At 38.5% G+C, this 25,993-nt stretch overlaps 1 protein-coding gene across 5 annotated transcripts; it reads right to left on the bottom strand.

Moving 5' to 3' along the window:
- Positions 1-1,030: 1,030 nt before the first annotated feature.
- On the bottom strand, positions 1,031-24,986 carry LOC149816903 (protein ROS1A-like). 5 transcript variants are annotated; one of them, XM_089987541.1, is made up of 20 exons: positions 24,848-24,986; positions 23,619-24,505; positions 21,199-23,526; positions 20,650-20,740; positions 19,611-20,298; positions 18,068-18,613; positions 17,132-17,211; positions 16,970-17,054; positions 16,788-16,879; positions 16,616-16,684; positions 16,311-16,347; positions 16,150-16,232; positions 13,636-14,097; positions 13,513-13,549; positions 13,353-13,410; positions 13,119-13,258; positions 12,896-12,961; positions 11,660-11,774; positions 11,512-11,550; positions 1,031-1,511 (listed from the first exon to the last, which is right to left on the bottom strand). In XM_089987541.1, the coding sequence occupies exons 2-20, from the start codon at positions 24,211-24,213 to the stop codon at positions 1,354-1,356; spliced, it is 5,769 nt and encodes a 1,922-aa protein (XP_089843667.1). In that variant the 5' UTR covers positions 24,214-24,505; positions 24,848-24,986; the 3' UTR covers positions 1,031-1,353. The 5 variants fall into 5 exon arrangements, 4 of the variants coding, with proteins under 4 accessions (XP_089843667.1, XP_089843668.1, XP_089843666.1 ...); XM_089987542.1 differs by lacking the exon at positions 12,896-12,961 and having other exon boundaries at positions 23,619-24,507; XM_089987540.1 differs by lacking the exon at positions 24,848-24,986 and having other exon boundaries at positions 23,619-24,558.
- Positions 24,987-25,993: the final 1,007 nt, after the last annotated feature.

The raw sequence follows: 25,993 nt of genomic DNA, 5'->3' as shown, positions 1-25,993 counted from the left end.
AGCAAAGTTTGTGGAATACTATAATTTCAGGCTTCTATCAAAATGGTGGCATTGTTGAGGCTCTAGAGTTGTTTCAAAGTATGTTGGATGTAAGTGTGAATCATAGTTCGCAAGTCTTCTTCCATCGTTTGTGCAACTGAAACTTTTCTCCTTAGAAGGAAGCAACATCATAGAACGAAATACCATGACACTGTGGTATGGCATGCAGGGTTAACTGGAATCAACAATTGATCTTTTCAAAAATACGAAAAGTGATGGCAAAAAACTTGGGTGGAGAATGGAGATATTCTAAAACAAGGGTAAAATTAAATTCTGGTATTTTTTTTCTAGATTTTTGGAGTGCACCCAAACACTGCATTTTTCAAAAAATTAAAAAAAATTGAAGTTTTAAAAACTCAAAAGGCTAAAAACTTACAAAAATCAACGTACGGATTTCTATCCAAACAGGCCCTTAGCATGTTGAGATAAAAATCCGGTTGCTCCTGGCATGCACGCATGTGTGTGTGTGTGTCACAATATCCAGCCATGGCATTCATTTATGGGTGTGATTACATTAATAGCTGTTGATCTTGTTATAACACTAGTGAGGTTTCTTTTGGGAGGGTTCCGTATTTTGTTCTTGGCAAAATATTGTGAAAACAAGAAATAGACAAGTATGAGATGAGAACCTATTATTAGAAACTATTGAGATCAGCTCATTTCTGAATTTCTTTGTCAGTGTCAGATAGCGAGTTTGTATCTCTGGAGGTTATGGGCCCAACGGACCATTTGGAAATTGGGGCATTGTGCTTGAGAGTGTGTACTACGTTAAGTGGGTATAGAATGCGTAACATAGTGCAAAATTTTATTCTGGAAATTGGGGCATTGTGCTCATTTTTTATTATCGTAGAACAGTAACCAGAGATGCTGTAACAGAAATAACAATGAAGAAATGGCAGCCACAGCTACGTTACGTATTTATTTTACAAGAACAATACCCTTCTTAAAGGAAATTATACGTGCAATGTTAGCCTCAACATAAGAACTATTAGTATGAAGAGACTCGTGATTTATTTCTGTTTGTACAAATGATGCTCTCACAATGTGACCAACTGGACACATTGCTCAAACATTTGTAAACGCCACAGAAATTGGCTAGCCCATTGCATTGTTGTGGACTAGAATAGCTCTTTCCAGAGAATGCGGTTAAATGATGTGAACAATATACAAACCCCATGTTCCATGGGACCCTTGTAAGGCACCCAAAACTTGAGTGGGTAAGTTGAATTGAGCTTAACCGTTTAATAAGAATGCATTGTAAATGGACAACCTTGCTGATCAGTATACCTGCTCTCTGGCTAGCATGTTGATTGTTCAATATGTCATTTGAATTCTCTGCTGCTGCTTTACATCTACGTCTCTTGCTGTTGTCCTTTTGTTCCTGGTTTGCCTACTTGCTGGGAAGTGTAGCCTGTCCATCAGAGGACGTGGTGCCCGAGTTTTCAGGTCGAATCCTCTCACACACACAAATCCTGCAGGAATCAACTTGCCATGTGAAACTTAAAACACAAAGAATGCATAGGACGGTCCATCTTCTGGCTAGCCAATATTAGGTTCACGTTTTACTCAAAAGCCCTACAGGGACACTTTCTGTTTTCTTTACCTACTTTTAATATGGACTTGTTTGTCTAAAAATAAAATAAATTTCCTCCAGATTTTATATATAGATTAGTGTCAATCATCTCAAAAGTTTATAAATTTCAAGTCTTTCCCATGAGTTCTGGGGAAGGACGAATGAACCTGTAAAAGTATGGTGGTAGTTGTACTATTCAACCATTAAAAAAATTTGTGGGTGCCCAAACTTGTTTCCTGATCTATGTATAAAGCAAAGCCATCGATACCTATGATGTTAGAAAATATCATGTTTTAAAAGAAACTTTAAGCAGAACCACAATAACATGAAAATCAAAATATAGCTACAGTGAAAAAGTGCAATAGTTTCATGATATTATCACAATATTTTTGTAAAATTAATTATTGATTATCTTTAATTTTAATGTTTTCCCTTATAATTATTCTAGAAGATTTTCCAAGATTTACCTGAGTTCTATGAGACAACCAGTTTTCCCATAAATCTTTTAATAGTTTAAGACTGAGGTGACCAGCTTGGTTAAAAGAAAACCAGTTTGTGATCTTTGAATGAAGTTGACCTTACGCATATGTGCATGTACAAATCTCTCTCTTTACTTTTTCATTGTGGCAGATTGCTGCTATGTTCAACAAACGTTTTTACTGCCTATTTTAGGCTCTCTCTCTCTCTCTCTCTCTCTCTCTCTCTCTCTCTCTCTATATATATATATATATATATATATATATATATATATATATATATATATATATATATATATATATATATATATATTAGAGAGAAGGTCGTATCTGCTAACCACTTTTCTAGCTAACCGCCGTGCTATCCGGGCTTTCCAAGGGGTTTTTCATGCATTCTACATGCTTGATTTTATAAGAATCAACTCTTGGATCATCCAATTCCGATGTACAGGTAGGTTTTTATAAGGTTTAAAAAATTGATGGCATAAGATTTTCCTAAATATTCAAGGCTTAAAAAATCATGTTTTTCATCAAAGAAATATGATCCAAGTGCTGTTTTCTAGTAAATCGACTGTGCCAAACACATTTGTACGCTCAGATTTAAGTAAAACATGGGGAAAACCCTTCGAAAGCCCGGTTAGCATGACAGAAAAGTGGTCAGCAGCTCTCTCTCTCTCTCTCTCTCTCTCTCTCTCTCTCTCTCTCTCTCTATATATATATATATATATATATATATATATATATATATGAAAATCTACAAAATGAGCATGGTGCTAAATGAAACATATTATTGGATTTTCAGTGCTTTTTCAAAATTCCAATAAAAAAGTTGTTAGCAGCTACCACCTCTCTATATATATGTAATGAAAACCTACAAAATGAGCTAAATGAAACATGTTATTGGATTTTCACTGTTTTTTTTTTAATTTTAATCCCATAGATGTATTTAACCTGAAAAAATGGTATTTGGAGCCTAAAAATTTTATAAAAATTATTGACCGTTGTTTTTTGAAACCTTATAAAAACCTATCCATAGAATCAAATTCTCCAAGAAGTGATTCCTATAAAAACAATTATATAGATCATATTTGTACAGTAGGAATTTTGAAAAAAACATCAAAAATCCAATAGCATGTTTCAACTTAGCACCATGCCCATTTTGTAGGTTTTCATTTCTCTCTATATATATAGTAGGTGGTAGCTGCCTACCACTTTTTCTGGCCTACCGGACTTTTGAAGGGTTTTTCCATGTACTTAAATCTGACCATATAGACAGTTCTTCATGCTTGAGCTTATAGGAAGTGATTCTTGGATTGTCCTATTTTGGCACGCAGGTAGATTTTTATAAGGTTTAAAAATCGCCGGGTTAAAATTTTCATAAATATTCAAGGCTTAAAAAATCATATTTTTTATCAAAAACAAGATGATCCAAATGTCATTCCCTTGCAAAACAACCATGCTGAACACATTTGCAAGGTCAGATTTGCGAAAAACAACCTGAAAATATATGTTCACTCGCGGTAGGCCAGGAAATGGTAGGTAGCTAAGAAACTCCTTAGTTGGAACTCATACCCATAGTGGGAGGTTGTTTTGACCAATCTAATCCCATGGATGCTTTCAGCATTTTCAAAATAGTAGAAAACGATTCTTGAATTGTATTTTTTTTACATAAAAATACAATTTTATGAGGGTTGAAAACTTGGTATATTGTAGGTCGTTGATTTCTCAACGGCTACAAGATCTTACATACCTGTTGGGATGGCATGATCCAAGAAGTGATTTCGACTAACCCAAACATGTAGATCACATATGGAGGGTCAGATGTAGAAAAAAAAATTAAAAATATTAGTTTTTGACTTGGGGTTCCTTATCCACCTGTTAGCAAACAGCAACCCATTATATATATATATATATATATATATATAGAGAGAGAGAGAGAGAGAGAGAGATGGGAACACAAAATGAAACATGCAAAATAGGCTCACTTTTTTTGTAATTTTAAACCCATACATGTGTTCTGCATGGTCAACTTGCTATAAATCAGTGCATGGATATGTTTTTCAATGAAAAAGATTGATTTCTTGAGCCTCGAAAATTTACACAGATTTTGGGTTGTGGATTTTTTGAACCCTTTAAAAACCAACCCAATGTAGGAAATTGACGATCCACGAGCCAATTCCCATGAAATCAAGCACATAAATCACATTTGTATGGTCAATTTTTTAAAAAAATCACAAAATTTCATTTTGCATGTTCAGTTATTTTGACGCACGTGCTTGATTTCATAAAGACCATGTGGATAGGTTTTTATGGCTTTGAAAAATTTATGGCCCAAATCTTCATAAAATTTTCAAGGCTCAAAAAATCATTTTTCAATCAAAAAACATGATCCAAGCATTAATTCCTGCCATATTGAACACTACATGTCACAAGTACGAAAAAAGTGCCCAAAAACTCCTACCCTTTTGCATATTTCATTTTGTGTTACCATCACACACACACACACACACACACACACACACACACACATATATATATATATATAGACAGAGAGAGAGAGGTACAATCCTCCTAATTGAAATCCTACAAACTCTAGTATGAACCAGGATGTTTGAATGTTTTTTCCAAGGTTGTTAAATGCGATAAGGCGAAGCGAGGCGTTGAGCCTATTATGAAGCGAGGCGTTGAGCCTATTATGAAGCGAGGCGTAAGCCTCGAGGCGTTGAAGCGTAAGCTTCATGATCAAAATAATAAAATATATAATATTAATAAAATAATGACAAATTTAAATAACTACTAATAAACGACAGTATAAAATAAATACTACTTTCCTATAATTAACTCGTATTATTCATTTTCTTATATGCATGCACATGTAAACCACAATTAAAACAAGTTATATCTACAATCATGAAATCATATTGAATACATGTGGGGCTATCTCCAAATCGACCTGTTCTAGAAATACCTTCTATACACAATTTTTGTTGTAATAATAGAGTTCAAATGCACAATTAATATAAAATAAGCTATGTCACATGGGTGCGGGTGCGGGTGCAGGTGCGGGTGCGGGTGCAGGTGCGGGGATTCGGCACTTTCAAAAAACCCGGGTGCAGGGGTGCGATATATATATATATATATAAGGGGGTCCGGGCTTCCCCCGACGCGGGTTTTTTCAAATTTCATTTTATATACAGCTGCATAGCGCACCCATCTCGTCAGGAGAACAGTGAATACTAATAGCCAGCAAGGCTACCACCATCATTATCATTTATTATGGAGAGAGAAAATCCTTTACGAAAAAGAAGGATCAGGATTGAAAAGGCAGGAGCAGCAGCAGCTGTCAGCAGATTTTTTTTTTTAAATTCCGCAGCCCATTTCATAAGGCAAATTTTTTTTTAAAAAAAAAATCCAAAAAAAAAATGGACCTAAATGATCCTGGGTGCGGTCAACGCACCCAGGATCGGGTTGACCGCACCCGCGTCGAGTCGCGTCGACGCAGGTGCGACACCTTGCTAGCCGAATCCCTGTGACATAGAAAATAAGTTAATTCCTCAACTATTGTACAAAACTAGACCATGATAGAAATCAGTGTTTGGATCTTGTTATTCCAACATGTATGTAAGTTTTTACAAGGGTTAAAGCAACATCTTATAATGTAACAAAGTTTCAACCTTTATAAAATCGTATTTTACTTTGAAAAATCATAATCCAATAGTCAATTAGCTGATTCTTACTATTTTGACCATGCTATGGGTTGGGTATGACCCGATTTGGACCCGTACTGAATTTGATAGGGTCAAGGTTTGGTAACAAAGAAAGGAGTCTGATTAACTATTCGGGTCAGACCCATGAAGTCCAATATGGTTTATGAAATTTTATACCAAAATCAGATCCATCCCGAGTTCCATCCACAATTTTCAATATAAAAAAATATTATTTTATCTGGTTTGGTTTATGTAATCCTTATCGGATCCAAGTATGGTCTTTCTGAAGAAATATCATATCAGATCCGAATTTGAATCTGATATCGACACTTCCTACTCGGATCCGAGTATGGACTCACCTGTAGAATGTGCATATTTTAAGTATTATATTTGCTGGAAGTAGCTTTTGTTGGATCTGATATCTGATTTGGATCCGACCCACTTACATCCCACTTGGGAAAGCGATCGGGCGAGGCGGTGTCGCCCAACAGTACAAAGGAAAGCTTAACGGTAATGAGGAAGAGCGCAAGGAAATGAAAGAATGGGCTATCCGTTGCTCTCTCTCTCTCTCTCTCTCTCTCTCTCTCTCTCTCTCTCTCTCTCTCTCTCTCTCTCTCTCTCCGGGCCAAAGCCACCATCGCCAGAGATCGTCCCTCGCCAGAGAGAGAGATCCACTGTCGGAGACTCACACCAGACTTCCTCCACGGACCACCATTACCGAAGACACCCGCCAGAGAGAGAGAGAGAGAGAAACCCTTTTTTCTCAAGTTCCTCGTTGCACCCTCTCTGCCCACTATTGCTCCTCCATCACCAGACCATCGTCACCCTTATCAAACCTAGTTGCCTGCGAACCATCTTTCTCAAATCCCTCTTACCTTCCCCTATATCCACCTGATATCTTTACCACCTTCCTCAAAACCCTCAATCACGGAGAAGGACGACTCCCATACCTGAAGGAAGATCGTCAGGTCGTAGGATTTCATAGGTTTTGGCCGCCAGGGGTTTGAGCGATGGGGTTTGATCGACAGGTTTCGATAGTTCTTGATCGTTGGGCGACAAGGTTTTGATTGACAAGAGTTTGAGCGACAGGGGTTTGAGCGCGTACGCCTTAGAAGCAAAGCGCGCCTCGACGCGAGGCGTGCGCTTTGAGCCTGCAAATGCCTCCCTACAGCACCTCGGTTCCTTGAGCTTGTGCTTCGCCTCTGAGGCATACGCTTCAGGTACTGAGGCATTCGCCTCTAACAACACTGGTTTTTTCTTTTAATCCTACTGTATGATGCATTTTACATGCTTGGTTTTGTATTGATCGGCTCTTGGCTCTTGGCTAGTTCAATTTCGATTACTGGGTAGGTCTTATGGGGTTTGAAAATCAAAGGCCTAAAATCTTCATACATATGGAAGCATCAAAAAATTGTTTTTATTGATCAGAAAAACACTATCCAAGGAAATGCACTATGTACATCTAGCTCACATAGTTCATAGCATGGATATTCTCAAGACCAATATATATATATATATATATATATATATATATATATATATATATATATAATTACTAAAATATGAGAACTGGAAATATGAGAACTAATGTGTGAACCGCTATTTTCATGGATTTTTTGTTCTTTTCTCTTGATGTGATCTACATGCTTGGTTTTATAAGAACCCGCTCTTGAATCATCCTATTTTGATGCATAAACGTGATTTTTTTAAGGTTTTAAAATCAATGGCTCATAATCTTCATAAATATTCAAGCATTCAAAAATCACAATTTTTTCATCAAAAATACATGATCCAATGGTTGATTCCTAGCAAATTCACCATGCTAAGCACATCCACATGGTTGGATTTGCAAAAAAAGTGTTGGAAATGCCCATATTTTTAGTCGTTGTATTCTAGTTCTCATATTTCAGTTCTCATATTCTAGTTACTATATATATATATATATATATATATATATATATATATATATATATATATATATATATATATATATATGGGTTAATATTTGGTGCTATTGAAGGCATGGAACTATTGAGCTGAAAATCATAGGTTCAAGCTTTATTGACTCAATCTGACTTCAGGGATGTGTTCAACATAATTACTTGCGAAGGATCAAACCTTGGATCATGTTATTTTGATCTTAAAATATGATTTTTTGAGTCGTAAAATTTTAGTGTATTGTGGGCAGTTGATTTTTGAAGACTTAAAAAAGTTGCTTAAATGTTACAATCACATGATTCAAAACCTATGTAACACGGACTCTTATAATAGGGCACCGCACCCATGCGGGTGTGACACTTGGACACGGCTTCTTTTGTGTCAGATGAAGTCTGGGTGCGACACTTGGACATGGCTTCTTTTGTGTCAGGTGAAGTCAATCACATTGAGGTCCATTTTTGTCCAAAAGTACATTCAATTAACCCTAACTAATTTCAGTTTTATCTATATTATATACATAAATACATAAATACACACACATACACGTAGTGTTAACTTAAAACTGTTAATATATATATATATATCCTCCCCGCACCTCTGCACCCAAGTTTTTTCAAAGTGTTGCATCGCCGCAACCGCACTATGTGACACTTAAAAGCTCATTGTCCACCAAACAAACCTTGCGGATCACATCCATAAGGTTAGATCTAAAAAGAAATAAAAATATATGAAAAGAAGGTGAATTTTGCTCAATAGTTTTGTGCCTTCAATAACATATATATATATATATAGAGAGAGAGAGAGAGAGTAATGCTATGGTGCTCCGGGAGTACCTACTCCCACATTAGAAATCATGGTTGTAGGTTGTATCTTCTCAATTGAACCTTTTGGATGCACTCAACATAGTTTATTTGATAGGAATCATGCTTTGGAACATGTTTTTTGGACATAAAAATAGGATTTTTTAAGTCATGAAATTTTGATACATTGTGAGCTGTTGAATTTGAAATGTCGCAAAAACATACATGTATGCTATAATCACATGATTCAAAACTTGTTTTCTACTAAATAATGCTTATAGATCATATCTATTAGGTCTGATCAACAAAAAAGGTATTAAGAAATTTGAAAATCTAAAGCTTCTATTAAGTGGGAGTAGGTACTTCAGGAGCACCTTATCATTACCAATATATATATATATATATATATATATATATATATATATATATATATATATATATATATATATATCGTCAAATGCCTCTAGTGTCAAATGAGACTCGGTTGCACGGCTGCGCGCCGCGCGTCAAAAAAATGACTTTTAGCGGAGGTTCTTGACCGCTGCTAAAGACCTTCTGCTCAGGTCTTTAGCTGTGGTCAAGAACTGCAGCAAGCACAAAAAAATCGTCCTATTTTGTGGCACAAAAAAATCGTCCTATTTTGCGGCAGATTTTTTGCTGTTTGATGATACGGGTCTCTCTCTCTCTCTCTCTCTCTCTATATATATATATATATATATATATATATATATATATATAGAGAGAGAGAGAGAGAGAGAGAGAGAGAGAGATGTGTGTGTGTGTATGCTTCTAGCTTACAGTGGTACATGCTTGATTTATGTAGATCTAAGCTCCAAAAGCAAAATCTAACCGTTGGATCATGCTTAGCATATTCTATTTATTATTTTCATGTGTTAAAGTTGACTGGAATATGATGTTTTATACCATTTTTAAACTACCCTTATTTTCATTAATTGTGAGCCGTAGATTTTCACTATCTCAAAACTGGAATCTTATAGTGTACTAAACATGATAAAACCTTCTAATATACTAAATAAATCATTTTAAACACATCTTTATGGTTAGATTTACCATTTGGCAGCATAGATCTATGGAAACAAGAGTGTGTATCACCGTAAGGTATCATAATCATGGTTGCCAGTTGAGGAAGCGGGAGCGGGAAGCGATACGGGAAGCGGGAGCGGGAAGCGAGGCACTTTCAAAATTTTAGGAAGCGGGGAAGCGTGGGACCACTTAGGAGCGATTCGGGAAGCGTCTCGGAAGCGACCTAGGAAGCGTCTCGGAAGCGACCCAGGAAGCGTCTCGGAAGCGAGGGGGAAGCGAAAAAAATAAAAATAAAAAATAAAAAATACAAAAAATTTGAAAAAACAGGGGAAGCGTGGGGGAAGCGTGGGGGAAGCGAGGGGGAAGCGTTGGGGAAGCGTGGGGGAAGCGCGCTTCCCATTAAAGGGAAGCGCGTCCTCCATTAAAGGGAAACGCGTCCCCCATTAAAGGGAAGCGCGCTTCCCAAAAAAGGGGGACGCTTCCCCCCACGCTTCGGAAGCGCGACGTTTCGCGCTTCCGAAGCGCGCTTCGGGGAAGCGCGCTTCCCCTTTTAGCTAGGCGCTTCCGGTAACTCTGATCATAATACAGAACCACCATATATATATATGTGTGTGTGTGTGTGTGGTGCACTTGCTCCCTAATAATTCCATTCAACTGATTTAATTCAACTGATGTAATAATTCAGAAAAAATGCATTACAATTATTAGGAATTGCATTTAATATATTAGTAGTGATAAATGAAAGATAAAAATGACAGAAGTTCTCCAGCAGTTTGAAACCCCTCACTAACTCATATTAAATTCCATGTCTTAATAAATGCAATGCATTTTTTTTTCTAAATTATCACAACCCTTTGATTAGATGAGATGCAATGCACTTGATCAGGAAGTAGGTGGTGCATCGTATAATTTCCAAATATGTATGTTTGTATGTATTTCTTGATTTTGTTGAGTTTGTTGTTGGGCAGTTTCAATTATTATATTATGTTGCTTGGCTCCAAAAAAAATTCAATGCTTATCTGGTCAATGTTGTGCTAAAAAGCACTTGATTATAATTTAGTTTAATACTTTTGTATTATCGGATTTATAGGTTGTATGGGTGAGGGTAAAGTCTAAAGTTAATTGATCAAATAATATATCACTTGCACATTATACTAGTCTTTTCTTTTTTCCATTTCCATGTAACATTCTGAACGGATTAACTATAAAATCAACATTGTGATGGACCTAAGATTAGATCATAGGTTCAGTCTCATCTTGTTCCTTTACGATATCATGGGTTCAATATCTTCTTGTTCCTTTATGAATTAATGTCTGATTAAATGTGCTCCCTTATTGCTTTCTATGGGACATGCACACCAACATGGGAGGACAAAAAGAACCGCAATGAAGGAAGCCAAAAAAGTTAAGGTTGGTAATCACACTCTAGCTGAATACAATAATAGGTTATCAGAACGTTGGACTACTGGAAAGGGACATACAACCAATTGAATCTATGAAGATGTTTTCTTTCAATTTTCCAAGAAGCAACATGTTATCATGATCAAATCATTGGATCCTATACCTAGATCATGATCCTTGACTCACATTATATGAGGCTTTGTAGAATGCTAATTCTTCATAGAATAAATGGAGAAACACATGCACGTACATAAAAGATGGATGTGTTTTAACTTATTACACCTATTGTCTGGATGGTGCTTGTAACTTCATGGTTGTGAGTTGTGACATCTTGAAATCTAACATCTAATGATGTGTCTGTGTTCTCAGAAATATCAGTTTGACGATTTTTTTTTTCTCTTTTGGATGCATCAGTGTTTTTTTTTGTTAAGGTCACCATCCATTTTGGCATCATGACAGGTAAGTGAATATGACATGCATAGATGTATTAACACTTATGCTTCAGCCACTGATAAGCGGGGAAAATATCGTACCTCTCCAGAAGCAATATTGAATTCCTTCAGTTGTCAGACCTTATCAAGATATCCATGTTTCACAGGTGTTAGGTTCTTATTACACAGAATGATAGAAAAATAAGCTTTTTGAATTCAACGTGCCAGTATTTATTTCAATGCCTTTTACCTTTAAAAATACTTGTTACTGATGTTCCAAAATAAACAGTCCTCCTTGGCAGATTCCATATCAGTGCTCTAGGTACAGCAATGGGGTTTAAGCTAGACTCATGGTCCGCAAATACCTGCATGAGGGAGAATTACTGTTTTGTCAGGTTTGTTAAGTGGTTAAAAATGAATGGACAATCTAATTAAAATAATTCAAATCATTCAAAGACGCACATGCCACCCACCCTTAGACATACAGACCACAGTAGCAAATATCACCAATAATTTGAAAAACAAGATATCTTCAGTGAGACCATTATTTTACTGATAATACCAAGGTATTTAGTATAATTACACAATTTACTACCTTTTCACTTGTTAACATGATTTTAATGCAATAGTAACACATTAAACATAGTTTTTTGCAAATTTTTGTAATGTTTACTATTTTAAAATATATTCTATAGTTTTTGTATACTGATGTTTTCAAGAAAATCATCTATGTAACCGGGACACAACACTTAGGGTGCCGAACCCGTGTCGACATGGGTACTGGTACCTGGACACAGCATTTGCCATGTCCTATATTATATTATATTATATTATATTATATTATATATTTTCAATATATAATATATATTTTAGATATATAATATATATTTTCAGTATATATTTTAGCTATATAATATGTATTTTTTAGTATATATTTAGCCGCGTCCCCATACCCACATTTTTTGGAATTGCCATGTTGTACCCTCCGTACCCGTACCCATACCCATACCCATACCCGTACCTAGGTGACATAGGTTATTTGAAAATATCGCAAGATTTTCTCTTGCCAAGATTTTCCTGAAAACAGAAATTGCGGCTATGTTGCAGACAGACATCCAGACGTGCTTCAGTTTTCTGTACAAAATGTTGCAGTGCGAGCATGTCCTTTCTGCTGTTGACTATCAACCAGTCAAAGGGAATCAGAAAAAAAATGAGAAATTAATCATGTATTGTGTGCAGGTGGTTCAGTTAACAGCTGCTATTCAGGAGCTGAGACAATCTCCACTGCTTTGAAATCTCCCAAGTCTAGGCTCTAGCATGATTTATGCTCTCATCCATTTTTTTTGTATCCATGAAGCTCATTCACTTCCCTGAAATGATGCGACTTTTGATGATTCTATGTGATTACTACCTAGTACCTAATTGGCTATGATGCTGCATGGATACTATCTAACCCCCTTTGTGAGGTTGCAGGAGTGGATATTACCTCATTTACTTGGAAGTAAGTACCATTGAGTGGAAAACTTCCTCTCATCGCTGTTCTACAAGGAATCTGTACATTAAAAATTTGTTGCCAGTATGTTAAACAGCTAAGGATTTTTCAACAGCAAACATTAATCACTAGTCCACAATATCAGTTAGTACACCTTGTTACACATGTGGGGCCTAGAAGTTTATGCTTATCATTTTTAGTATTGAGTGTTACCCACCAGTAGCGTGCCTCTGACTGTTTGAGCATTTGTCTCATGAATAGCATTGCATGAAAAGCATGTCGGCCTCTCACACAGGTTTCCTGAAGCTTGGAAATCACAACATGCTTTTGGTGGTTCGATGGATTCTGCGGTCTCACCTGATAAGCGTGGTAACAGATAGATATTAGCTTCTGATGATAAAAATGACCACATTAATTATAGATAAATGTCAATAGTAACAGATTTGATAACCTGGAGTCCATATAGCAAGAAGGTAGGAGCATGGGTCATCCGGTTCTCTTTTGTCCAACTGCATTTTTTGAAAGCACTTTGATGAATTAAGCCATAACTTTAAACATTAAAAATGCATGAAAGAAGAGCTGAAGGTGATTTTCAGAGTGGTTTAGCTCACCCCTTTCAGAAAAGGGTGATTATCTGGAAGTTCATAACTGCAGGAGAAGAAAACGAGTACTGTAATAAAAATCATGTGGAGAAAGATGTCATCAGATCTACTTCATTAATAAATCTATCTTACACTTGGTGCTCTGTTCGGAGCCTGCTCACATTCTTCAGCTTGGGCATTGGAATTGAAGCAGCCTCAGGTGTCAAAGCAACCAAGGCCTTTGACGTATCTGGATCTTGGAGCTCCATGTTCTTGTCTTGCATATAGCTTTTAACATGCAAAGTAAGCTCCTCAAGGTTGAGTTTAATTGTGGGAATCTCATCAGAGTCATCATAATTGAAGTCTTCAATTGCACTTTCAGAGATTTCGATATATTCTGGCTCTGGGGTTGCTGGTTCTTCAATGATTGGTTCACACTTACTGATGCTAGAATTTTTTTGGACCACTGGGCATTCAACTGCAGAAGGTAGTTGCATTCGTGGAGGTAATGTTATTGGATGGATGAGAACCTTTTGTGGTTCTTGCTCAACCATGATAGGAACAGACAAACTTACTAAACTTTTCTCCTCTGACCCTGGGAGGGCAAGCCTTGCACTGGAACAAAATATTAGCATTACTAATCTATCTATCGTGTGGTATCTAGAAGGTAAAAGACAAGAAATTCCACTTGTGCAAGTATAAGTTTCTCTTAGGCTATTAAGTACTGAAGTGGAATACGAAAAGGTGAATGCTCTACTGGCTTGAACGTTTTCTGGGAAAGGAAGAACACGAAGTTGCTGCTGGTATCTACTTATTTTTGCCCCTAGCAGGTTTTTAAATGTTAATCTGCATTAAAGAACCTCTCTCTCTCTCTCTCTCTCTCTCTCTCTCTCTCTCTCTCTCTCTCTCTCTCTCTCTCTCTCTCTCTCTCTCTGCAGACACACCCCCTTAGGCTATGGAACATGGACTCTTCTAACAGGGCACCATACCCGCACCCATATGGATGTGACATATGGACATGGCTTCCTTTGTATGAGGTGAAGTCAACCACACTGAGGTTCATTTCTGTCCAAAAGTAGATTCAGTTAACCTAGTTTTATTTATATTATATATATATATATAAATACATAAATGCACAGTAGTGCTAACTTAAAACTGTTAATATATATATATATATAGAGAGAGAGAGAGAGAGTAATGCGTTCCTTAGGCCCCCCTTTTCGTTAGGTCTCCTTAGGCCCCTTCAAAAATCGTAGTTTTAAGTATTTTTTCTCACGACTAACACTGCAGATGTGATCTACTGGTTCTATTTAGTGGGAACAAGCTTTTGGATCGCAGGAATCTGACCCTTAGGTGATCCAAAATCAATGGCTTCGAAGGTACAGTTTTTCCTGGCTTAGAAAAAATGTTTTTTCATCGAAAAAACATGATCCAACAGTCGATTCCCACTAAATCTAGCATGCTAGACACATCTAACGGTTCGGATCCATCATAAAACACTTAAAACCTATGGAGCAAAATGAGAAATGGGGTTTAATATGTTCAGCTCTCTCTCTCTCTCTCTCTCTCTCTCTCTCTCTCTCTCTCTCTCTCTCTCTGTATATATATATATATATATATATAGATATATATATACCCTCTTCGCACCCAAGTTTTTTAAAGTGCTGCACCCGCACCTATGTGACATAGCCTACAGGTTTTACATATCAATCTGCCAATGGACTGTTGTGTATAGTTGAGACTGGATATACTAGATAATTGCCTCACTGGAAAAATGAGTAATACACCATTGTGATGGTAAGATGCAACACGTAGCACGTCTTTGCATATGTAATTCCCTGCCCTTTTTTTTGTCTTTTTTGTGGGGATGGGGGGGACGGGTTGCATGTGTTGGACAAGAAGATATTGATGGTATATGATTTTATAACGAGCTAGACTCTGGAATAACTTATGTAAAATAAAACAATTATATAGAGTATGCATTTGTACTGCGAATATAATATAATAGTTTTTGTCAGCAAGTCATAAAGGCCTTTAGTCCAGTGAATGCCTCATCATGTTCTGTTGATATGGGAATAAAGGTGTAGCCTTTGGGTGTGCTTGTAAACTTTAGTACAAGACTTATAAAAAGTTGTATTATTTGCCAGAGTTTGTGCAAGAATTTGCTAATCCTCTGGCTGTTCCAGATAACTTGGACCAAGGATGTAATCCACGAGATAAATATGTGTGTGTTGCATGAGTTTCTACTAATATAAACTAGTTGCAGTATGTACACACAGACCTTCTGATGTTAGCAGGTTGAGGGCAACGGTGAAATATAATTTTGACATATGCGCTTGCATAAGTTTTTATGTTTTTTTTTTCATTTTTAATATGACAATCTTTTCCCAAAATTTAATAAAGACCCTCTGAGCTAATTGGGACCAACCAAGTTTAACAATTTTGATAGCAAGATTTTCCTTGTTAAATGTAAAACATTCGGTACAGGTTGTTGGATTTCTCATGGTGACTATGAGTTCCTTTTTGCACTTGAAGAACACATTTTGGTACAGGCTATTCTGCATACTTTGTGTACTTTGATCCATGCAAGTGATATCGGCTACAGATCAAAGATGCATGTAAGTATACAATAATTTTCTTTTGCACAGGGTGTGAGAACATTCAAACCTTGCAAATGCACTTGAAAAATGTTTGCACTCTCCTCTCATAGGGCATGCATTACAGTTTGGTCTGCTCTTTGTACAGAAGACCTGCACCAGAAGTCCCATCAGGCTATCAAGTAGTGAATCTATTTGCATAAAAAGGCAGATGATGATACACAAACCTACCTTCCCAAAGGTTATTAGCTGATAATGGAGTTCATACCTGCATCAGGATATTAAAATTAGAGCATATCTAGCATAGTTGAAAGTTGAAACAAAGTGGCAGTTTTCTTCCAGGCTGTCACATGGATGCTCGATTTTCTCTCTCATACTGTATCCTCTTATGTACTAGTCATATTGAAAAATTACATAAAAGCGGATGTGACATAGCCTCTAGGAAATGATGGATAAAATTGTTGTATTGAAATTAGATGCTACTCTTTTTTAGGCTTGTAAAACATGTAGCACGAAGAGTAATGTTCTGCAATTACAATGTGCGCTGATCAAGTTTGCACAGCCTTGGCCAAAGGTATTTCTGAATGGATTCCAGCACAGGGTACCTTGCACATGAAAATGTAAAATAACAAGATTAATCAGGTTGAAAAATGTCTACTTGAAGAAGATTCAATTGTCTGGATGTGAGGACAAGCGGTAACTTCTTACAGTTCCAGAAGATGCAGTTGAAGTGATTCTGGTAGTGGCTGCAGCGGTACCCAGCCAAGTCGCACACATATCCGACCCACATTTGTGTCAACCTTGTCATAAACAGCAAATTAGATTATATGATGGACCTGTTTTACTCGTTATGCTGTCACAATTAATTAGGTTATGTGATGTTTTCTCACAGGAAATGCTAGCTGTTGAAGCGTCAGTAAACGTACACACTCAACACTCTTGAGTCCCAGCCCATTTATGCTCAACAAGAAATCCCTGCATGAAAGGACAAGGAGTAGAATTAATTTCCAATACCTGCCAGGCTAGTCATGAATTATATTATACTAGCTTACTTTGCTTTGTCAGGGGAAACATGTCTTAGCCACTCCAGGTCTATGCTGCCATGATCTTTAACCAGCCTGTTAAGGAATTCCTGTAGAGATGACCATTATAGCCAGCCACTATTACGTGAATGCATGAATAAAAAAAAATTGCCACAGTAAAAATCATATTTTTTCCCTAAGGTTGTTTACCATTTCAAGATAAGAATCTGTGTACTATGTCACTGGAGCTCTTTAATGCCTTGGAGCCAGTCCAGATTTGGCTATAGCATCATTTCCAAGGAACATCTTATCATCTCAGACTCAATAAAATTTTATATGCACTGATGGATTTTCATTGACTCATGAAAGACCCTTATGATAGTTCCAAACTTAGATGCAAGATGAGGACATGCGTAATGTAGGGAGCTGATTGCAAAACGTTTTTGAATACAAAGAAAATGAAGTTGATCCGTGTAGATGCTAGCCTATGAGCCTTGATGATAATGATTCTGATGTATAAACTTTGACAGGTCATGGCCTCGGTGCTTGTTTGGATGCTTGTACTCCTTTGACATGTGGAGTCTAGATGGTCCCTTGTGTCACCACCTAGAGTAGCCAAGATTCTTTTTGGGCATACACTGTGTTTCAACAGAATAATTACCTTTAGCTAGATGACAATATAACTGTTCCTTCTATGTGAAAAACAATTTAGGAATTTCATGTATTCCAAATCTTTGTCTAAATGAATGTTGGCATTCTATAAGCATTTGGTTGATTTCAAAGCTACATCTCATACAGAGGACATTATGGTTATATTTTTTCCTTTTCAAGTACACACACACTGTGTGTGTTAAAATCTGACTACAACCTCAAAAACCATAAAGGGTTATTTGACAGATTAAGCTTGATGGACAAAATGAAACACTAACTCTTGAATCCCTGTAAATCTGCTGTTTAGAAGCGTACCTGTATTCGTGCAGCTAGCATGTTGTTCATTCCTCTTTCTTTGATCGTTTGAGCTACTTCATTAGCATCTGCATGTCTCACTGCTTCCCAATCGAGTGAATCTTTTTTGTCAGCATTCCTTTCTTTAATGCCAAATTTCTCCAATGCCTGTCTTCTTAAGGGATCCCATTTCTCCTTTGTACTAAGTGCTTCACCCTTCCCCTTGTTTGACCTAAAGACTTTTCTGCTTGTTTTGTTTCCATTCCTAACAGCTTCGTCTTTGGAAATCACTTCCAACTTGTTGTCCACTGATCCTGTATGTTCCAAGGAATCCACTTTTCTTGCCTTACTGGGTGAATGCAAACTAGCTTGTTCCACCATGCAATTTCCTCCCTGATAACTTTTAAATTGTAAATCCATTGCTGTTGCTTCCTCTGGAAAACTGAGTGTGTGCTCTTCTGGTGGAAATATTGTGATGAAGGATGTTGCTTCTGCTGAAGAACTCTTGATCATATCATTTGTGATGCTGTTATGGCCCATTTGAAGTGACGGCCCTGCTCCTGAACTCTGCAAGGGGTTTAGTTAGTTTTCAGTTATGACTGCATGCATAGCATTCTCATTTTCTGATTGAATTGAAGAAGCCAGTGGAACTGTAGGTTCTTTTTTGGTCTCCTTTTCAGGAGAGTTTCTTGTCTTACACAATCAAGCACACCAGCCTCTGGGACTTCAGAAGCAGTCAGATACAAGCAAGACTTAGTTTTCCCCAAAGCTGCCAAAGAGGGAAGTGGAATTGAGAAGTACTACTCGAAGCAGAAGTGAGGAACAAGGGCTTTCTAGATCCATGTAAAGCAGCAAGTAAGAAATGACTAATAAATGTTAAAGATGTGAATTAGATAGTTTTTAAAATTCAGAAAGAAAAGCTCAAAATTGTCTAATCGCTACTACATACATCATTGATTAACTATATATGTTTTTTTTAACATACTCATATAATTTTCAATGAACTTTATTACATCATTATAGAATTAGCTTATTGCATGCATACTGAACATAAAGACAAAAATTGGTATGAACATTTTAGATTCAAACAAAATCATTGCTTGCTAACATTATACTACCAAATGGTTAATAACAAAAAAAAAAGATTTAGCATAACAGATATTTGAGGACATGTCTTAAAATGAGAAGCAAATCTCAAACATTTTTACCTTAATTTAATATTTCAAATGAAAATTAAAATAGATCAACTACATTTCTTATCGGTTGAACATTTTGTTTTTTAATGAAATTGCAGCTTTTGTGTGTAAAAAAGCCTATATACTTGGAAGCATACTTATAAAATGGGAAACAAGCTTCAGAAGTGCTTAGTTCCCAGCTTTTGAGGCAAGCTTCGAAGGATGTGTGGAAGCTTCTTGTAACCAATATCCCAAAACACTCTATCTTAATTCAAGTGTTGGGCCGACTTCCTGCAGCTCATAGAAGCTTCTGTAGAGGACTTTTTCTTGTGCTTATGTTTTATATGGTGGAAAGGAATCGGAACTGAGCATGATCATTTCATGCTTACCTTATCCAAGTTGGTTTGCCACTTCCCATGTAGCAGTTGGTCAGATGCTCCTCTAACTTTCTCTCCATATGACAAGCTGTGGCTCACGTTTGCAAATAAATCTCTGAACACCGGTGATCCTTCCATGTGCAAAAGCTCTGAGAATGATCGCTGCTGGAAACAGTTTTCTTTACCTCTGTTGATGAGCTCCACAGCTGGAATATTACATTCTGGACTTGTTGATCTAATTTGATCAGCAGCCTGGGTAGCAGAATCAGTTGAGTTCTGAGAGGAAATTACAGAAAAGCAGATTAATTTCCCATCCTCAGATTCTGCTAATCTTCCCTCGTTCTCAGCGACGGATGGGAAGAAATTGGTGCTACCAGATGAGTCTTGACTTGCTTTGCCTTCATTAGAATCCATGATCTTAGTGTAATTTTCGTTTTCACCTGTTTTATTAGTTCCATAAGATGCAGTTTTGTTAATTGTTTCTGGAAGCATTGCTTTTTTATGTTCTGAATCTTGAATATTCATGGAAATGCAGTCAGGATTAGGATTCTCTCTGAAGGGTGATTTATTCAAGTAGGTGATTGTGTCATTTAAATCTCTAGCAGAAAGGTCTTGCCTCATGTTTTCATTCTTGCTAAGAGTTGCACACTCTCCCTTTTCCTTCAGCGGAAAGTGTGCCGCAAGAGCCATAAAAGCAGAACTGCAACAACATTGAAAATATCAAGGTTTAGCATTTCTCAGAGTTCTAGTTTATTCAGGACTTCCATGAGATGATCTTAGGCTCTGGTTGGGAACTTGCAGTCCGATGGAGTTTATGCATTTGGAAAAGGGATAGCTGCCAGTTCCTGAATTTGGCAGCTATAACCTCTAGGAGGTGGTAGTTACCAGATCCAGTTTTCAGTCTCACCTTTCCCAAATGCATAAACTACCTACTCAATGGCATTCTCCCAAACAGCCACCACCAAGGAAGTTTGACCAAGTTTTTGCCAAATGCACAAACTCCCATCCCAGCTACCAGTTCCCAAACAGAGCCTTAAAGTAGCCAATGCACCTTGAGAGATGATCTGAAACATTTTGCGTAAGAAATACACCAACAACAGAGTCCACAACAGATCCTTTCCACTGGGAGAAGCGCCTGTCACCTGCAAGAAAGCATGTCATCGTCCACCGATAATCAAACATATTCAAAAGTTACATAGCATCTGTTGCATGAATATATACTAAAATCTTGATCCTCAGTCATGGGATGATAAGATACAATATTTCTGTTTGCTTCAAGATTTCCCGACAACAGCCTGCTCCTAAATATGTTTGGCAATGGGAGGAGACTACTGGAATCATGAGCGTCCGAGTAGACAGGTTTAAAGGAGCATCAGGATATTGCATTTTGAGGAGCTGCAGTTTCACGAAATAGAAGATCACACTACTATGACTCGCCCTATCTGTTGCCTAGTTTGAACAATGTTTTATGGGCGTCCTCTCTAGGATATTTACCCAACATGAGAGAGAGAGAGAGCATGGAACAGCAAAACATGCAAGTGTATTCCAGGCATTATCATCTACTGATAATTAGCAATAAAGATGTTTGTGTTTTCAGTACCTTGTATGAGGTGCATTCTAGCTATAAATGAATTTGTCCGTCCTCGAAATACTCTTCTCTCCTCCTCCCACCATGTCTCTTTATCAGCATCCGTTCCATCTATTCCTTTACTTTCATTTCCCATCAGAAGCTTCCATACCCTGTTTGTTTCTTCATCCAGGTAAACTTTTGGTCGTGGCCGCCGCTTCTTCAATGGTTCAAAGCTTCCAGCATAAGAGATAATTGTTCCTTCCCCAACATAAGGCACTATTGTATTTTGAACTGTTATTTCTGTGCACTCATCCTTTCTACTAATGCTCAGGCATCTTAGCCTCTGAACGATCTCATCTATAAGTTTCATAATTGAGATTACCTGTGATGGGAACTCTGCAAGCAAATTTTCTTGCAAATTGCTGCTACTTTGGCAGTCATGAATAGAACCTGCGGCTGTTATTGCTCGACTCTCAGGTTTATTTACAAGATTACTGCTCGATACTGCATGGGACTCTTCACACTGGTAAATGCAAGTTTCACATCCATCTGGAGTACTGCAAGGTGCTGACTTCATAGCATGATAAATCCCTTTCCTCGTACGCTTCTTGGTTGTCTTTTGGGAAACCCTGTCTCCAAGCAGCGCTTCCTGGCAGGCTTGAGGTCTACAGACATTGCTAGGATGATGAATGTGATTAGGTGGTTTCCTTAGACTTCTTCTCTTTCCCTTTATCGGGGCAAGCATATCCTTGCATTCTTGCATATTTTGAAGATTGAAGTATTTTTCCCTAGGATAGTTCTGTTTTGTGTGATTATGCTGCTTCTCCCTCTCTAGCAAAGGGGTTTCATTGTGTATGAATTTATTTGATTCTGTTACTTTTAGCTTTTCCTCTGTGCTTCCAGATTGTGAAAGCATAACCTCGTTGCAGATTTGTATTGTGAAATGATTTGTATTAACACTCCTATGTCCTATCATTTCGGCTGCTTCCCTAGCACAACTGTCCTGGGCGATTGTGGTAGAAAACACAGATGATTGCAGTTCTTCAGGGCTCACTTCTGTCTTCTGGTTCCTGAAACCTTCTTGGAACAGATGAGGTTTGTAACTGCTAACGTTTATTTGTCTCTGCCCCTCATGCTTCTCAAGCAACTCCAAAAGAGACCATCCATGCTTTGCATAGAGATGTGCCTGGATCAGATCCATGGGGAATGGACTATTTGCAGGTTCAACATCAGCTGTTGGTGCTCTTGGATTGGTCAGCGTATTGCTAGAGCATGTGGTGGGTGCTTGGGTGCTCACCGATGCAAATGACATGATTGTTTCATCCTTCTGGCTGGTGTTGTAAGCAGATATGAAGCTGGATCCTATCATGCCTGCAGGGACATGATTGTACAGCACAGTTGAAATATCTTCCTTATGTTTTTCGTTAATATTTCCATTCCCTATACTGTTTTTCTTCCGAGCCATGTTCTTTGGGTTCCACCTTGATGAAGCTTTCCTCTTCAGTGGAGAAGGTGAAGAATTCTCGGACAAAGGAAAGTGTGCATCCAATACGTGATTCAAGGAATGATTAAGATAAAATGCAACAGGTTCTGTTGGGTTTTCTACAGCCGGTGTTCCTCTTTCAACATCAAGTTGATGCACGGAACCAAATTCATCAGAATCTGGTTGCACACAAGCATGATTATTACATGCTTGAGCATCAGAATCAAAATTGAGTGACCGTTTGCATGAAGCAATGCCAGTAGCCTTGGGCAAACAATCAGACTCTTGTACATCTGCATTGCTGGCAGTTGAAACTTTGCTTTTCCTTCTACCTGTGGATGTGCGCCTCTTCCTTTCCACTGGAGTTCCTGCTGGTGTCTGTTTTACCTGTTCTTTCTTCGGAGTTCTCCTGGGCTTGTCCTCCCTAACCACCTTAGGCCTTATTTTCTTTCTCTTGGGTTTCTGTGGTGGTGTCTTGTTGAGGTCTATGCCATTAGCATGAGCCTTCTCAGTGCCAATGTTCTCCTTCACTGGAGAATGTGGGACACTCTGTTGAGAATCAACCAGATGTCTAAGACATTGTTGGTCAACACTTGGTTCGTTTTGGCTGTCATCATAAGAGACCTTTGACAGTATTCCACTGTTCTGCTGCTTTTCCTGGTGAACCCTCTCATTTGTGCAGAGATCACTGGCTGTATAGAGATCGACAGGAGACGATGCACTGCTATCTACGACTGTCTCCTTCCTTATAGTCTTCTCTGGCGTTACAGGGGCAACAGGAGCATCGAAAGCTTCACTTGTGCTGGAGTTAGCTGCTTTGTCTGATGGAAATTGGATGTCACGTCCCACTTTGTTGCAAGGAACAGGAAATCCATCTGCAAAATGCAATACCGAAGAAAAAAAATCATCACACCAAACTAAACACCAAGAAAAACAGAGATGGGGACTTCATAGTTTTAATGCTCACATTGGTTCATCTGTGGTGGGCAGCCGTTGCTCCAGTTGTTTGTCTCAAGAAAGCAGCTCTGCTGCCACACGCTATTGCTCAGAGGATGGGGCACGAGAGGAAACGGATGCCGGACATCGCTCTGGTGCCACCCGCCATTGTTCTGAGGATGAAGTGCTGCTGGCAGCGATGACTGCGCAGCATTGCTGCTGATTTGTGCTACAGCAGAACCCGAATCTGTGAAGCTACAGGCGACATTGCCTCCATGAGTGTTCCTCGGGAACCCTGCAGCAGAAGCATACCCATAGAGCTGCCCTTGCCGATAGGCATCATCGTCTGCCGGAATATTGAGACTGCGAACTTGAACCCCGTATCCTGAGTAAGAAGCCTCCGCGGGGTCAGCATTCTGCACAGAGAGCCCCGGGTTGTGGAGGATAGCAGAAATTCCCAGCCTACTGAGCCAGAGCAATTCCCTGTCCCCTTCTGCTGTCTGCCGCCTCGCTGGAACAGGCTTCACGGGCGTTGCCGGAACCCAGCTGCCCTGGAAATTCAAAGCCGGGATTCCACTGACCCCATTCTCTCCTGAACAGGGTAAGCCCCCTCCTCCAAGGTCCATCACTAAACTGAAGAACTCGTCTGATCCCCAAGTTTGTAATTTTTCAGCATCAAATCTTTCCGGAAGATCTTCAGCTTATATCATTTCCTTCAAAATCACAATAATTTTCTATCCTCGTAATTGTCTCCCCCTTTCTTTCACAATCCCAACATGAAAGTCTTCAGCTTGGTTTCTCAAAAACCTCAATTATCCTGTTCGGCGCCTTTCCCGGGGGGCAAATGTGAACAAGATATCCAGGTTGGAAGAGATATCACACCCAAGGCTTCCCCGTCCCGCCGTCTATCCAATGGATCTCTACCAAAAACAAAAGAATAAGAGATACCCACAAATTAAAAACCGAAAAGGAAGGCAGAAAATCCAACCAGTTGCCCCCAAACACAACTCAACAAAAGTGAGCTCAACTGCTGTGGAGACGGTGGGAATAGCAAAGGCAACTAAATTTGCTGAAAGCTTGTTCCGATCAAACAGAGAAAACCCGAAAAAAAACGTGCAAGATAACAGAGAGGAGGAAGAAAAAAATCTTGGTCGGCGAGTCTCTGCGGTCTGCGTAAACTACAAAATCCACAAAGCGCACACACAAAAGATCGGGAGAGAGAGAGAGAGGAAACAGTGAATTCTTGTGCAGTGTACGTACCTCTTAGAGTCAATGCAGGAGGAAAAAATTTAGATGACTTCATGCTTGTGGGGGTGTGAAGACTCGAGCAGCGTCGTCGTCTTTCTCCAGGAGAGGGAGAGAGAAAAAAAACAAAAGGCATTGAAGGAACAGTAGCTATCCTTTCAACGTGGAACCTGTAGTCTTTCACTCACCAACAAATATTTAATTAGGATTATACGGTTGATCGGTGTGTATTCACAAAGAGGGACTGTGCATGCATCCTTTGAGGGGCTCTTCACACCGACCAGCTCGTACACGTGAACCAACGGAAAACTGAGCCATTTCAGATATCTCTTGACACACGGCACGTGCATACTAAACACTCCCCCCCCCCCATCCGTCTCATTATTATTACAACACTCACTCACTCTCTCTCTCTCTCTTGAATCCAAGTCAGTTCGATGGTTAGATGTCCTGAATCTAGGTTTGCTGCCAGAGTCGGTTCGATGACATTGGTAGCATAAAATGCAGGGATTAGTGAGCGATTTTGTGGAATTATAAAAGAGGTTTTTTTAATGATTTACTTCATGTCAGAATTATTAGGGAGATAAATGAGGGTCTTAGTAATTAGATGGTATTTGTGACTACATCGCCTAGGTGTGCTGGAATGACTGCAGTCACCTGCAAATTAGCCGTGATTAGTTGGACATCTTCCTTTTATGTTTTGTCCTTTTTATCATTGATTCATTGTACGAGCCAGTTCCATGACTGCAGGGGTAACAAAATCACCCCAGTTTTGTTTTTTGTCTTCTGGTTTTTAGGTTTGGGGGGGGGGGCGCGGCCACCATAGGTGTATCTAGGGGTGGCAATCTGGTCGGGTTGGCAGGTCAGGTCTACAGGTCAGCATACCTCAACATGAACCCGACCTGTTTATTAAACTGAGTCGGCTGTGGCAAACACAAACCCATGAACCCGACCTGTTTATTAAACTGAGTCGGTTGTGGCAAACACAAACCCGACCCATTTATTAAACGGGTAACCCGACACAACACGGTTAACCCATTTAATAAATGGGTCGGGTTGGTGGGTCGAGGTTGGGTAAATGGATAAACGGGTTGACAGGCGGGTCGCTACATCTGATCGAGAAAACCCTAAGATTAAACGAGCTATGTCTCTAGAAGCAAC

The sequence above is a fragment of the Nuphar pumila genome, chromosome 14, assembly GCF_984573655.1.
Source record: "Nuphar pumila chromosome 14, dmNupPumi1.hap1.1, whole genome shotgun sequence".
NCBI lineage: Eukaryota > Viridiplantae > Streptophyta > Magnoliopsida > Nymphaeales > Nymphaeaceae > Nuphar > Nuphar pumila.
The sequence above is the reverse complement of the archived record's forward strand: the minus strand, read 5'-3'. Positions and strand labels throughout refer to the sequence as shown.